A 17,027-nucleotide genomic window follows, 5' to 3' on the forward strand; every position below is an offset into this window, starting at 1 on the left:
ATCCTGCTAATCTGCAGCGGAATCCTACTTAACGGCAGTTAAATCCTGCTAATCTGCAGTTGAATCCTGCTTAACAGCAATTTAATCCTGCTAATCGGCAGTGGAATTCTGCTTATCTAAAGTGCAATCCTGCTTATCTGCAGCGGAATCCTGCTTAACGGCAGTTAAATCCTGCTAATCTGCAGTTGAATCCTGCTTAACAGCAGTTTAATCCTGCTAATCGGCAGTGGAATCCTGCTAATCTACAGTGAAATCCTGCTAATCTGCAGTGGAATCCTGCTTATCTGAAGTGCAATCCTGCTTATCTGCAGCGGAATCCTGCTTAACGGCAGTTAAATCCTGCTAATCGGCATTTGAATCCTGCTTAACAGCAGTTTAATCCTGCTAATCTGCAGTTGAATCCTGCTTAACAGCAGTTTAATCCTGCTAATCTGCAGTGGAATCCTGCTAATCGGAAGTTAAATCCTGCTAATCTGCAGTGGAATCCTGCTAATCAACGGTGAAATCCTGCTAATTAGCAGTGAAATCATCCAAATCAACAAATATCCAATCAATGACTCATGTGTAGGTAGTTACATCAACATTTTTTTAATTATTTATGGACTTTCCCCAACAATAACTGCCTGGAAAGCAAGGTGTCCACATTAACAGGGTTCCGATTAATGAGGATTCACTGCACGTTCCCCTGTCCACGTGACTTGTAATAACTTAAAGGCTGTGACTGAAACCACCATCTATTCATGACTCATGTTCAAAGAAGACTTGTTCCACCTCCAACCATAGACACAGGCTGAAACGGTTGTTGACTGTATCTTGGTTTGATCAACGCTCAGACACTGCTCTATCACAAATGCTTACACGGTCTGTAGTGTTACCTCACATCTCTCACGGAGGACTGACGACTGGAGACCCTGTTGGATCTTGCTCCAACACTGGATGACTTTTACAGAAGTGAGTCTTTTGGATCATATAAAAAACGTCAGACCATTTTGACTTGTGATTCCAAATATCGGATCAAGGATCCATTTTGTGACTTATGAAGTGATGATCCATTTGGATCCTGTTCAAAATATACACAATGCCTCCTGGTCAGGGTCTTTGCCTGGGGTTGGTGTTGTCAACTGACATCTTGCAATATTTCAATCAAAAACGGAAGATATTTTGTCGAGTATCAAATCCAACATTTGATCCTTCAGAGTTCCTTCACATGTTAATGCGTCCCTATACATGACATTGTACTCCAACCCGTAGCCAGACCTCGCTATTTCCTAGACAATCAACAGAGTTATCTCCTCATATCCTCTTGAGGAATCCTAGATGGAGCTGCTCAGGCACCTCGATGGTTTCCATGGCGATGGAGGAAGGGTTGAAGGGGAAGGTGACAGGGTAGGAGAACTTGGTCTCCATGAGGAGAGTGTTGGTGGTGCCCTCGCGGTTGCGGAGCTTTTCCTGGATCTTCCGGATGAACGAGATGGGCACTCGCTCCTCGAACTCGTCGACAGGGGTGTACAGGTTCAGGATCTTCACGATCTACAAACACACAACGGGTATGGTGAATAAGAGTGAGTGAGTTAAGATTTAACGTCACATCGGCAGTATTTCAGCCATATCGTGACGATGGTGATTAAGAGCTAAAAGGGAGATATGGTGCTGATATCTACAGTAATTCTGTTTTTGTCTTGAAAATACCCTCTCAGTTATATTCCACCAATATGATCTGGCTTCTACTCAGCTAATTTGCAACACTATGACATGGCTCTATTCTGCAATATTCCAGCACTATGACGTGGCTCTACTCTGCAATATTCCAGCACTATGACATGGCTCTACTCTGCAATATTCCAGCACTATGACATGGCTCTACTCTGCAATATTCCAGCACTATGACATGGCTCTACTCTGCAATATTCCAGCACTATGACATGGCTCTACTCTGCAATATTCCAGCACTATGACATGGCTCTACGCGGCAATATTCCAGCACTATGACATGGCTCTACTCAGCAATATTCCAGCACTATGACATGGCTCTACTCTGCAATATTCCAGCACTATGACATGGCTCTACTCTGCAATATTCCAGCACTATGACATGGCTCTACTCTGCAATATTCCAGCACTATGACATGGCTCTACTCAGCAATATTCCAGCACTATGACATGGCTCTACTCTGCAATATTCTAGCACTATGACATGGCTCTACTATGCAATATTCCAGCACTATGACATGGCTCCAGCACTATGACACAATTTATGGATAACAACTTCTTTAATACTGTAAAAAGCGACGTTTCGGTATAGATCCTGATGCTGTTGTCAAGAAAGACTGCCCTTTGAACTGCTGCAGATTTGGCACATCATTAATATTTGAAAATGTACGTACCTGGGGAAGTGTGAGTTTAGAGCACATCTCACACACGCTCTCAACATCAGCATCTGTCTTCCTGGCCTGCAGCAGCTGTGACGCCTGGATGACTGTGTCGAGCGTGCCTGTGGCGCCAGACTCGTGCAGCTTGTTGTCTCGCAGCCACTGCTCCAGGTGGCTGATGTTGTACCTGGGACACACAGATAGGTGAGGTCAGGTGAAGTCAGGGTGAGGTCAGGTGAAGTCAGGTTAGGTTAGGTGAAGTCATGTGAAGTCATGTGAAGGCAGGGTGAAGTCATGTGAAGTCAGGTTAGGTTAGGTGAAGTCAAGTGAAGTCAGGTGAAGTCAGGTTAGGTTAGGTCAGGTGAAGTCAGGTGAGGTCAGGTGAAGTCAGGTTAGGTTAGGTTAAGTCAGGTGAGGTCAGGTGAAGTCAGGTTAGGTTAGGTTAAGTCAGGTTAGGTTAGGTGAAGTCAGGTTAGGTTAGGTCAGGTGAGGTCAGGTGAAGTCAGGTGAGGTCAGGTGAAGTCAGGTTAGGTTAGGTCAGGTGAAGTCAGGTGATGTTAGGTGAGGTCAGGTGAAATCAGGTGATGTAAGGTGAGGTCAGGGTGAGGTCAGATGAAGTCAGGTGAGGTCAGGTGAAATGGGGTTGAACATTGTGTTTATAAGAAATATGTGCACAGATTCACGATTTTTAGCTGTATGCAATCATAAATGGTTTGGGAACTAGGGGGAATGAAAATGTTCAAGATATTCCTTGATTTGCGCTCTGGTGAAATGGGGTTGAGCGTTGTGTTAAGGCTGGTGAAAAAATCAGCACCAGAGGTGAGGTGAGTTGAAATGGTGTTTAACGTTGTTGGTGTCGGTTTTAATAATGCTAGCTCACTGAGATATCATGTCATAGTTTCACATTGAAATCCCACTCAGACATAACATACTGACTCTGAACCGACCAGTCCTAGTTATATCCCCTTAAAGCCAAGCACCAGGGAGGGTAACAAGTACCATATTTTGGTCTTTTGGAATCACTTGGCCGGCCAGGAATCGAACGACTGACCTTCCGCTCTCCAGGCAGACACACTCTCCATTATAGGTCCACACAAACAGTCAATATCATGGCACGTGAGCAGAATTTGTTATAAATTGTAGTAATGATAGAGTTAACAATTTTAATATCATATGGCCATCATCTCAGCCATAAATGGATGAGTAATTGAGACTGGTCCAGACAAACCAGGGGTTGATATTATAAGAACCGATCAATGGTTCAGTTTAAGGACATGCAATCACCATGTGACCAAGATGAACACCAATCCACTGAGGGTCTCTCACGACCAGCATCGGTTCCTGGGGACCAAATCTAACCTGGAATACCCCGGGGCAACAATGTGTCAAGGGAAACTCACCTAATCTGCATTCCTTTGGACCAGTTACACATGTCCTTCCTCAGCAGGAGATTGTTGAGAGCTCCAGCGCAGATGAAGTAGTACAGCTGGAATACATCATCATCATGTATAATATATCATCATCAGCATTATCATCATCATCGTCGTCCTCATCATCATGTATATATCTTCATCATCATCATCGTCATCATCATTGTTGTCATCATCAATTATATTCAGCACCATCAATTTTCTTCATCAGTTATCTTCACATTATTACAATCATCATCAACACACAGAATATAAATGCTAACCAAACAGCGCACTTGTGTCTGAGCATTAAGTAAGCTTTGCTCATCATCATCATCATATTATTATTATTATTATTATTACAATCACTTACCATATAACATCACAGGAAAAAAACAAAACACACAGAATATAAATGCTAACCAACAGCACACTTGTGTCTGACCATTATGTAAGCTTTGCTTACCAGACAGAAATAATACATAGTACAATGGCATTGGAAGGTACATGGCACCAAGAAGATCCTTCGTGATTCAAAGCTCACCTGTCTGAATATCTGCTTGACGAGTTCCGGGTCGACTGCGTGCTGTGTGACTATCCTCATGAAGCTGTTCAGCTGTAAACAAGAAATCAATGCATATAGATCAACTCAAGTGAAATTGCATTGTGTATCTAAACTACAACATAGCCTGACTACTTGTGATTGCATCAATCAAAGCATACACGGAAATACACCAGCAAAAGGGAAGTAACTCATGTATGACTCTGGTGCTGCATCTAATGTATTTTTGGAAATAGAATAAATCCATTTTGTGTCTTTAATTCTAAGTGAGTCTACAGTGAGTCAAGCTCAAGTTTCAAAACACAATAGGTTGGTTCATCTCCTAATTGTCTTTCTTTAAACAGTCACAAGTGAAGATCAAACATCAGTTTATCTCTATTTCCAGCCTTACATTATCACTTTGGGGGCACCTGCAGCAAGGTATATATAAGGTTTCAAAAAATAAAAGGTTCTCAGGCAATGTTTTAGTGGCAAAATATAGTGCAGGCGGTGTTATTGGAGGGGGGGGGAAGGCTTGTTCAAACATGTATGTGACCAAATAAACAGTTGTGTGGCCAGCTAAACAATTGTGTACAGTCAAGCAATGGCAAAGGCCCTCCCAACATATATGTATTCCTTGATGAGTAAAATACTGGAAAACAGTATTTGACTACCATTGGACTTGGAATATTTAAGGATTTTTTTTATATATTTTTGAAAATGGAAATAAGAATGGAACGTGTGAACTTTATGATGATGCGGGTGGTGCATGAGAACCAAGACAATTTATTTAAGCCTAACACACATTATTCTGTTCATGAGTGGGAATATTGTTTCACTGAGAATACTAATATTCTACATAATTCTATGACTCCAAGTCAATATATATTGCTGTGCAAGGTTAATTAATCCACCTACTTTTTACCCTAAAAGAAGCGAAAGATACATTTGGGTTTTATATGTTACTGCTTTCGACAAAATACTTCAGGGGTTGTACACACTCCGCCCCTCCATCCCCCGTGAATAGACACGGCTGCTATATACAGTGTAGTAGTGACATGTCTGTTTATAACTGTACAGGGTTTTACGCGAAGCAAAAATGCGCATCCAGTACGCCTGAACGTAGAGAGTGGATGCAGGAAAAAAAAAATCTGCTGCATCTTGAGGGATGCACAATAATATTCATTGTTCCTACAACCCATCAAGAGCAGTTATAGATGTCTGTTAATTCCTTCGTCAATCATGATTTGTTTGTTTGTATGTTTGTTGTTTTATGCCGCACTCAGCAGTATACCAGCTATATGGCGGCGGTCTGTAAATAATCAAGACTGGACCAGACATTCCAGTGATTGTCATCATGAGGACGCAATTGGGATCGATGACATACATCAACCAAGTCAGCGAGCCTGACCACCCGATCCCGTTAGTCGCCTTTTACCACAAGCATAGTCGCCTTTTACGGCAAGCATGGGTTGCTTAAGACCTATTCTACCCCGGATCTTCAAAGGTATCGTCAATCATGACCACTGTCCACACGATCATTGATTCATCCCAGGCTCTAAAATAATTATCTAAACATTCAGTATACTCAGCTATTTCATAATTTTACACGATCCTCATGATGCCTGCAAGGATCCTCAAAATTAACGGTCAGAGTTGGCTGGGGGTACATCTAATGTGGGAGTAAAGAACAAAGGAATGCCCTCACCGATCTCATGAGGGAGTCGAGGGAGTACATCTTGCTGTCATCTTCGTCAGGGTCTCGGGCTGTGCTGCTGCTGCGTCCGCGGAGCCCGGAGGGTTTACTTGCCGTCAGACCTGCGATAGCCTCGTGCTCCAACACAGCCGGCACTGCAACAAACGCATGGGGGGTTAGTTTGTTTGTTTGTTTGTTTGTTAACCGCCTCTGTGGTCTAGTGGTAGAGCGTCCGCCCGGAGAGCGGAAGGTCCGGGGTTCGATCCCCGACCGCGTCATACCAAAAGACGTTAGAAGATGGTACTTGTTGTTACCCTGTCTGGCGCTCGGCATTAAGGGGCTAAAACAAGGACTGGTCGGCTCGGAGTCAGTATACTGTGTCTGAGTGGGGTATTCATGTTAAACTGTGGCATGGTATCTCAATGAGCCATCACTATAAATCGCCATCAGTCCGGACTAGTACAAGCAGCCACACACACACACATGTACATGCACGTTGCTATATAAGTGCAATAATCTTTGAAGCTACGTTAAACCCCATTTCACCTCACCTCACCTTGTTTATTTGTTTGTTATTTAACGCCGAACTCAGCAATATTCCAGGTATTTGAAGGCGGTCTGTAAATAATCGAATCTGGACCAGATAATCCAGTGATTGACAACATGAGCATCGATCCACGCAATTGGGATGCGGTGATATGCATCAACCAAGTCGGTGAGCCAGACCACCAGATCCTGTTAGTCTTTTATGACAAGCATGGGTTACTGGAGACCTGTTCTAACCCGGATCTTCACGGGTCGGAGGGGTTAGTGTGTGCATGTAGGGGGAGAATACACATGTACAGGCACTATTTATTCACGATGTGATGCATCAGTTCTCCAGATTGATACAGACTCAAATAGACCTCCACAGGCTCACACACTCACATTGACCAACACAGACTCACATAGACTCACACTCACATCGACAAACACACACTCACACACTCACAAAGACCCAGACTCACACAGACTGACACTCACATAGACTCACATAGACTCACTCAGACTCACACAGACCCATATAGACTCACACGCACCCAGAGTCACATAGACCTTAACAGAATCTCACCCACCCACAGACCCAGACTCACACAGACTTACATAGACTCACACCCCACCCACACTCACAAACTCACACAGACCCACAAACACCCACAAAGACCCAAACACTCACACAGACTCACATCCACCCACACACTCACACAAACCCACAGACTCACACAAACCCACACACTCACATACACCCACAGAGACTCACATAGACCCACACAGACTCACATACACCCACCGACCCACAGACTCACATACACCCACACAGACTCACATACACCCACCGACCCACAGACTCACATACACCCACACAGACTCACATACACCCACCGACCCACAGACACTCATACAGACTCACACACTCACACAGACACAGACTCACACCCACAGACCCTCACACACTCACATAGACCCTCAGACTCACATAGACTCACACAGACCCACAGACACACACACACCCACACAGACTCACCTATATTGGGTTGTATCATCTCCTGCATGACCTTGATGAGGCCCTGGTACACCCACACCGCCAGGTCACTGAACACCTGCCTGTACTCGGACAGGTCGAAGTTGCGGAGACACTGCTCGTTCTGCTTGGGGGTGTTCTCGGCCTGGAACGTCTTCTCCCCACTGTACTGCTTGAGTGTGTGCAGCAGCCGGCAGGTGTTGGCCAGCCACATCGTACACCGCTCCATGTCGTCAGGGTGCTTCTGTCAGCCACACACAACAACGGGGTGAGTGAGTTAAAATATACAATAAAAAAAAGTTAGCGATCTTATAGTGAGTGTGTGAGTTGGGTTTAACGCCGCTTTTAACAGTATTCCAGTTATATCGCGGCGTGTCAGCTTAATGTTGGAGGAAAGCCTGAAGTGATGCAGGGCTTAGACGTTTACCACTTTGGTGAAACCCACGAGCTCGGGTATGGTGCCGACAAACCTAGACACATAATCGGGGCGAATCGGGATTCGAACCGACAATTATAGGTTTCTGGCGTGCCCAAGGGACGCAACTCTGCACAGTGAATCGCAGTGCCTTAGACGACTGGGACACCCGTGCTCCCTAGTGATCTTATATATTTTGCAGGATATTTTTTGTAATGGAGACTGTGCACCTAATCTCAAAAATATATCCCCCAAACTATTCATATATCCAAACCTTTTTAGTTCAAAATATATATCCCATCGGCAATTCATTCAGAAAAAAACTAGCAATATGAACAGCAAAACAGTAAATGGCATTAATTCAATTGAAAAGTTCAGCGAAAAGGGGATGATAAAGTTAAAAATGAATGTAAAAGAAACAGAGATTGCATCCACCGGCACACAGAACATTTGAGATTGGTCTCAGGCCTGCTATCATATCTTGCTGTTCCCCTCACACACGCAATTTTACGTACCATATTCGACGCAATAAGCGCCCCTCTCTAATAAGCGCCCACGGCGGTATTTGCTAATATATTGGCTAGTGAACAATCTCAATTAGCACCCCGATCAATCCGATTGATCAATGTTCACAAGACTTATTTATTCGCATACAATACGCACCCGTGGCTTATATGCACCCTTAATTATGGGCAACTAAATTCTAGAAAAATATATCTGTCGTACATAAACATTTCAGGCTGTCAGCATAAACCACAAAACTAATCTTTCAACTGTTTTTTTCCACCAAAATAGTATACTAATAAGAGCTCTTATTTCTTATTTTGAGAGCGCCCTAGGCGCTTATTATGTCGAATACGGTAACATTTTTACATCCCCCCAGCAAGTTTTAATCCCCACAATTAAATGACACGTTGTCTGGTTGTCAAGGAAATTAATTTTCTGCCTTATCATTGTCCATCTTAAACATGGAAGTGAATTATTTAAAAAATGTATTACTTTAGTAACGATATTCATTGTATGAATACATCACTGACACATTGAAATCATGATATGCCATTACATCGTTAAACTTTGGAGATGCCACTAAACATGGAAGTGTGGCAACTTGTCCCACTGGGACACCAGTGCCCCTACGAGCCCCCAGATGGTGGTGAAGAAGCTGTTAGCATCCATGCTTACCTTGACCACCTTCTTGATGCTGTTGATCGTGCCAGTCAGCAGGGAGCGGACCTTCTCGTCGTCGTTGGTGTAGTCGGTGTGACGCACGCACATGAACAGGATGTAGGCTGGCAGGCCAGGGATCTGGCCAGACGAGAACTTGGCCCGCAAGTCTGTAAAGTATACAAGAATCAGAATCAGCACAATCATCATCATCATCATCATCATCGTTGTTATCATCATCGTCATCATCATCGTTGTTATCATCATCATCGTTGTTATCATCATCATCGTTGTTATCATCATTATCGTCATCATCATCATCATCATCATCATCGTCATCATCATCATCGTTGTTATCATCATCATCGTCGTCATCATCATCATCATCATCATCATCATCATTTTTAACATCATCATCATCATCATTTTTAACATCCTAATCATCATTATCAACATTGCTTGGATTGAGAAATAGAGAATTAGCAAGAGACAAATGACATCAGAACATTCTTTTAAAACTTGACTTAATGAATTATTTCATCTGTTATCACCAAAGTTTTGACAAAAAAAGGCGATTATTGTATTTATCATCACCAATGTTTTTATTAACAATTAAAAATATCCACATCTGATCCCAAACTCGAGTATGAAGACACTATTTGTGTAGTTATTATTGCTGTTAAACCACTCCTACCTTCCGCCATACTCACCAAGTATCAGGTTCTTCAACAGGGCGCCTTCATCCTCCCTCTTGTACTCCAGCATGCCCAGGAATATCCTCTGCCTGTGTTTCACCGTCGCCAGGGCACCATTGGCGCTACTCCTCTCCTCTTGCTCCAGCTCTGCTTGAATCTCCGCAGCTTCAAACGACATCGACACCAATATCACACAGAGAAAGGATTGACAATCGTCAGTGTTACTGCAAGCCTACTCGTCAACGGACAGCAAAAACATTCATAATGATGCATTTAAGTCAGGGGATCCTTGTGACAACCCTAAAGCACACGTAGCGCTATGTTGATCGGAACTCCCATACGCTAATATAGACTTACGACAGTTGTGGCACTAATATCGCTTTGTGGAATGGTGCCTCAGGGAACTATTCCGACCCTGATTCCCAGAAGGTTGGATCTGATGATTTGTTTGTTTGGTATTTAAGACCACACTCAGCAATATTCCAGATATATGATGGCGGTCTGTAAATAATTGGGTCTGGGCCAGACAATCCAGTGATTGACATCATGAGCATCGATCCACGCAATTGGGATACGATGACAAGCATCAACCAATTAGTGAGCCTGATCATGCGATTCAGTTAGTAGCTTTTTATGACACCTCTGTTGACAAGCATTGTCGCCTCTACAGCAAGCATGGATTGCTGGAGACCTATTCTAACCCGGATCTTCACTGGTTGGATTTGATGAAATATGAATGACGTACATTAATCTCTTCTCTGCTACTTGAGCATGAGGATTCAAACACCCTTGAAAATTATTAATAAAAATAATAATAAGTGCATTTATAATGTGCCAGATTCCATTCACCAAGTGGATGCTCATAGAGCTGCACTATTATTATTATATTTTAATATTATTTTATTATTAAAATTGACACAAGTCCAAGAGCTTTGTATTCACGTGAATACTCATGCATAAAATCAACAATGATCTGTGAAAATATTGATATCCTACTTAAAACAAGTTACAGAACGCCCAGAATTGGAAAGTTCTGACATGCAATGCCAACCAGCCATGACATATCAACCATAGTCATATGAAAAAAATCAGGTGTACTCTAACTTCTTTTGAGTAGCATATATACGGTCTGCAGACACAGAGAATAGTCCAAAGTCCGACTCCTGTAAACTTTAGTTTGGTCAAGTAGGCATTGGTCGCATCTCTTCAATGAGATGTCTTCTCTGATTGGATGAGTGAGTGAGTATGATTTTATGCTGTCTTTAGCAATATTCCAGCAATATCATGGCGGGGTACACCAGAAAAGGGCTTCACACTTCGTACCCATGTCGGGAATCGAACCCGGGTCTTCGGTGTGACGAGCGAATGCTTTAACCACAAGGCTACCCGACCGCCCTCTCTCTCCTCTGATTGGGTGCCATACCTCCCTCTGCATGTGTCTGATCCCACTGAGCTTAGACTCTCCTGTAATGGATCCCTTCTCTTACAGCAAGTCACACCTGTTTTTCACTTACATTTTACTTGTATTGATCCTTGAAGAATGTATTGGAATACTTATTTTTCAATTTTCAATTAGATCTCATTGAAATAACAAACAACCCTCCTCGTGAGATGCATCTAAAAAATCTACATATCTACACAAAAGAAGTTAAGGACCATCAAATTGTAACTGTTTTTCACTTACATTTTACTTGTATTAATCCTTGAAGAATGTATTGGAATACTTATTTTTCAATTTTCAATTAGATCTCATTGAAATAACAAACAACCCTCCTCGTGAGATGCATCCAAAAAATCTACATATCTACACAAAAGAAGTTAAGGACCATCAAATTGTAACTGTTTTTCACTTACATTTTACTTATATTAATCCTTGAAGAATGTATTGGAATACTTATTTTTCAATTTTCAATTAGATCTCATTGAAATAACAAACAACCCTTCTCGTGAGATGCTTCCAAAAAATCTACATATACCACACAAAAGACGTTAAGGACCATCAAATTCTAACTGTTTTTCACTTACATTTTACTTATATTAATCCTTGAAGAATGTATTGGAATACTTATTTTTCAATTTTCAATTAGATCTCATTGAAATAACAAACAACCCTTCTCTTGAGATGCTTCCAAAAAATCTACATATACCACACAAAAGACGTTAAGGACCATCAAATTCTAACTGTTTTTCACTTACATTTTACTTATATTGATCCTTGAAGAATGTATTGGAATACTTATTTTTCAATTTTCAATTAGATCTCATTGAAATAACAAACAACCCTCCTCGTGAGATGCTTCCAAAAAATCTACATATCTACACAAAAGAAGTTAAGGACCATCAAATTCTAACTGTTTTTCACTTACACTTTACTTATCATGCTTATATTGATCCTTGAAGAATGTATTGGAATACTTATTTTTCAATTTTCTATTAGATCTCATTGAAATAACAAACAACCCTTCTCTTGAGATGCTTCCAAAAAATCTACATATACTACACAAAAGACGTTAAGGACCATCAAATTCTAACTGTTTTTCACTTACATTTTACTTATATTAATCCTTGAAGAATGTATTGGAATACTTATTTTTCAATTTTCAATTAGATCTCATTGAAATAACAAACAACCCTCCTCGTGAGATGCATCTAAAAAAATCTACATATACCACACAAAAGAAGTTAAGGACCATCAAATTCTAACTGTTTTTCACTTACATTTTACTTATATTAATCCTTGAAGAATGTATTGGAATAGTTATTTTTGAATTTTCAATTAGATCTCATTGAAATAACAGACAACGTCCTAGGGAGATACACTATACACTATACATGATAAAATCTACATATACTAAACAAAAAAGTCAAGGAACATCCGTCATGCCATGACAGATAGCAATATCAAAGAATCGGATGTTCTTTAACTTATTTGAGTAGTATATTTAGAAAATAGTATCCATCCCTGGGAAAGCATTATTAAACCCCAAAATATATTTCAACAATTAAGATCAATTTGAATTGAGAAATATATCATTTGCATGTGTCCATAATAGTATAAAAAATCTGGTCTGACTGAGATGAAAAGCACACTACATATATCCAACATGCAGGCCAGGTTTATGTGACAGTCATATGACACGCCTAGCTATTGAATATATCACACGTGTGACAGGTGTTATACATCCCTGCTGTGATATATACATCATCTGTACAAACAATCAAGTCACACATAATAAATCGAAACACTGTGTCTCGTTTGATGTTCATGCAAACCAAAACATTTCTACTGCTACTGACACATCACTATAAAAAAACCAAGTATGAGCGTGTTTGTGGTATTTATGTGGTAAATGAATGAGTGAATCACTTAGCCTGACTACCAGAGTGAGTGAGTGAGTATGGTTTTTATGCAGATTTTAGCAATGTTCCAGCAATATCACGGCGGGGGACATCACAAATGGGCTCAACACATTGTAACCATGTCAGGATTCGAACCCGGGTCTTCGGCATGACGAGCTAATGTTAAACCATTAGGCTACCCGACCGCCCCTTATTCAACAAGTATGAGGGTGTTTGTGGTATTTATGTGGTGAATGAATCACAAAGCCTGACTACCAGAAGATTCTGGCACAGACTGTATAGTGGAGCAAAATTATCAAAAAATATTTTTGTTATGGGATCTTTATATTAAATCTTGCAATCTTAAAGACACACATACACTACGAATGCATGCATTTCAATCCAAATTCAAATAACTATATAACTCACAACAACATCAGATAACCGATTTTATCACAAAAAGTTCAAATCAAACAGTATTTCAAACTTCTAGAAATAATCACTTTGACACAAAGGGGTGAACTGGAAACATCTACTTATAAACATTTATGAAACCTTCACCCCCAATACACAAGTGGTAGCACTCTGGCTTTCATGTGGAGCATACCATTGTAAGAATGAGGGGTGAATTGTGACTTGACAACATGATCTTACCAGATGTAGGACTGAGCGAGATGGAGGATGAAATTGTGAGGGAGCGGTGCAAATGTCCTAGGTCAGCAGTAAATAAAGGGAGAGCACTCTTGTTATACTGCTACAAACCCAATTCGACCATCATAGGCCATAAGTCATTCAGCAAAATGTAACAGTGGGGGCTCTACTGCAGCAAAAATAAATGTCTACTATACTTCTCCCAACATTTAATTGGAATGAATAACAACGGACCTCTTTGGTCCAGCAAATGTCAAATTGACAGGAATCTTTGAAACATTGGTACAAAGCTTATTAAAGTCCATTTTGTCTTTCTTAAATTTTGACTAGTTTGACTTGTACCATGTTTCCGTGTTTTTTCGGGTAAACAATTGACCTGCCTTTGCATGTGTTTGTGATTGGTGCTATGATCGCTTTAAGCAATATGCCAGCAATATCACGGCGGGGGACACCAGAAATGGGCTTCACACATTGTACCCACATCGGGAATCGAACCCGGGTCTTCAGTGTGACAAACGAACGCTTTAACCACTAGACTACCCGACCTCCTCACTATTTTATAGTGATTCATAAAAACACACGTATGACATGGTTGTAACTGTACAATGGACAACCGCTTTTAGAAGAGAATTATTTTGGTTATAGAAATGGTTTTTGTCACCTTTCTTACATACATGTTGGAGAATTCTTCTGTGACAATTATGGCTAAAAGAAGCTAAAAGGGAGACATTTTCGAGCAAACAACTGCTTCTAAACAGGGCCTACTTGCTCAAAGCGATCTTAGCGCTAAGATGATCATAACACCCATACATTAACATAGGCTTATGATAGTCTTAGTGCTATGATCGCTTTGTGCAAGTGGGCCCCGGTCCAGACAAACCCTGCATATAATAATAGTGTTGAAAAAAACAAACCAGATTCAGCTATTTTCTGCACTATTTCACATGTAAACCATGTTTCAGCTGTTTAAGCTGTACTTTACTCAAAGTCATCCAGTTCATCTTGTTCAAATTCAAAGGATCTTAAAAATAACACAAATTTTTTTTGAACCTTGAATGTTTACAATTTTCTCAGAAGTAACCAATCCAAAATAAAAACATATAATGTTAAAAACATTATTGAATTTTTATTTTTATTTTTATTTTATATTTCTACCACTTGCACTGGTTTTGGAACATTATTTGAAAACCTGACGACCCAACATGAGAGTGGGTTATTTCAGTAGTTTGGTTATACACCAAACAACCCTTGTATAAGAGACAGACAGGCTTGAAACCAAGCATACCTTCGCCATCTTTGAGCTTCTTCGAGTACACCTTCAGCATCTTCTTCAATTTCCTGATCTGATCTGACTGTTTGTCGATCATCTCACGTAGATCCTACAAGGTCAAAAGGTCAAGGTCAAGGTCATGGTCATGGTCATACACATATTTTGTTCTTTACCAAACTTTGCCGACGACTGGGCCACCCGTGCCCCCACGTTGAAAAGCGATAGCCCTGTGGTACAAGTGTTAGCTCAACACATTGAACAACCAGGATTAATCCCAGTATGGTGAGGTGAGGTGAAATGGGGTTTAACGTCGCGTCCAAGATTATTGCACTAATATAGCGACGTGTATGCACGTGTGTTTGTGTGGCTGCTTGTACTAGTCCGGACTGATGCCAATTTATAGTGCTAGCACACTGAGATACCATGCCGCAGGTTAACATGAATACCCCACTCAGACACAGTATACTGACTCCGAGCCGACCAGTCCTTGTTTTAGCCCCTTAATGCCAAGCGCCAGACAGGGTAACAACAAGTACCATCTTTTAACTTCTTTTGGTATGACGCGGCTGGGGATTGAACCCTGGACCTTCCACTCTCTGGGCAGACGGTCTACCACTAGGCCATGGAGGCGGTCCAATCCCAGTATCATAGGTTTCTGGCGTGCTCAAGGGACGTAACCCTGCACAGCGAATCAAGGCGCCTTAGGCGACTGGGCCACCCATGCCCCCGCAAGGACTACAGGACTAGTGGACTCTTACGTTGAAAAGGGATAGCCCTGTGGTACTAGTGTTTGCTCAACACATTGAACAACCAGGATGAACCCCAGTATGGACACACCAGCTGTATTAAGCCTTTTATACCTGAAGTTAATTTCTCGTGTATTGTCATGCGATAACTCACCAGGTTTTCACTCGTGAGTCTTGTAATCTCATGCTGCATTGTTGCCTCGATCCTTGCCTCGGGTCCAAGCGTGAGGTTCTATAAAACCAAGCATGCTATCTTACTACACTATACTCTCTGACCTCACAGGGTTCTTAAGGCAACACTGAAAGGAGCAAGCTTCTAACCCTGGTCGCAACATCCTCCTTCAAATCAGGGAATAACATACATGATTTAACATTTTCAGAGATCAGCATACTGTATTCGACGTAATAAGCCCCCAGGGTGCTCTCAAAATTAGAAATAGGGGGCTCTTATTAGAATATTATTTTGGTAAAAAAAAAAACAGAGTTGAAAGATAAATTTCGTGGTTTATGCTGACAGCCTGAAATGTTTATATACAACAGATACATTTTTCCAGAATTTAATTGCCCATAAATAAGGGTGCATATAACACACTCGTGCGTATTATACCGAATAAATAAGTGTTGTGTACATTGATCAATCGGAAGGGATGCTAGTTGGGCTTATTCACTAGTCAATATATCAGCAAATATCGACGTACTTTGTATGGAGACTAGATATGTTATCACTTACAGCTGCAAACCCGGGCATTTTTTAATTAAAACTTTGAGCCAAATATCAAATGGGCAGTCCTTTAGCTGTGTTATACAAAACAAAACATTCATATATAATTATGAAATCTGTAATGACACAATACAATTCATCTCCTCTAAAGATTGTTTTTTGATACATGTGTGGTATGAGGATGATACTGTTGATAGACTTGCTTTTTTATAATCTAGATTTTTATAATCTGGTTTCGGTTTCATAAAAAAACTAATAAAAAAACAAAGTCACGAGGCAGGACTAACTAAACATGGGAAACTGCCTGCAAGTATCAGAAACTGAAAGAAAATTGTGTTTTTTTAACTTCCAAAATTCGTTCACTTTAATCCATGAAACAAGAAAAAATTCTGGGCAAAACTATGAACACAACTGTACTGATAAAACCAAACCGTTCTTCTCTATCTAATG

At 41.0% G+C, this 17,027-nt stretch overlaps 1 protein-coding gene across 8 annotated transcripts in view; it reads right to left on the reverse strand.

Moving 5' to 3' along the window:
• Window positions 1-17,027, reverse strand: part of LOC139461180 (unconventional myosin-Va-like) — a 166,427-nt gene continuing 149,400 nt past the window's right edge. For all 8 annotated transcript variants that reach the window (XM_071242773.1, XM_071242769.1, XM_071242768.1 and 5 more), the window contains 10 exons: window positions 16,011-16,088; window positions 15,126-15,219; window positions 9,866-10,015; window positions 9,174-9,325; window positions 7,580-7,820; window positions 6,028-6,170; window positions 4,323-4,394; window positions 3,770-3,855; window positions 2,385-2,556; window positions 1-1,530 (listed from right to left, as the gene is read on the reverse strand). In XM_071242773.1, the coding sequence (XP_071098874.1) occupies window positions 1,294-1,530; window positions 2,385-2,556; window positions 3,770-3,855; window positions 4,323-4,394; window positions 6,028-6,170; window positions 7,580-7,820; window positions 9,174-9,325; window positions 9,866-10,015; window positions 15,126-15,219; window positions 16,011-16,088 (1,425 nt within the window). In that variant the 3' untranslated portion in view covers window positions 1-1,293. The remainder of the gene's footprint in view (window positions 1,531-2,384; window positions 2,557-3,769; window positions 3,856-4,322; window positions 4,395-6,027; window positions 6,171-7,579; window positions 7,821-9,173; window positions 9,326-9,865; window positions 10,016-15,125; window positions 15,220-16,010; window positions 16,089-17,027) is intronic.

The sequence above is a fragment of the Haliotis cracherodii genome, unplaced genomic scaffold (genome assembly GCF_022045235.1).
Source record: "Haliotis cracherodii isolate W230 unplaced genomic scaffold, xgHalCrac1.p SCAF_14, whole genome shotgun sequence".
In the NCBI taxonomy this organism is placed as follows: domain Eukaryota; kingdom Metazoa; phylum Mollusca; class Gastropoda; order Lepetellida; family Haliotidae; genus Haliotis; species Haliotis cracherodii.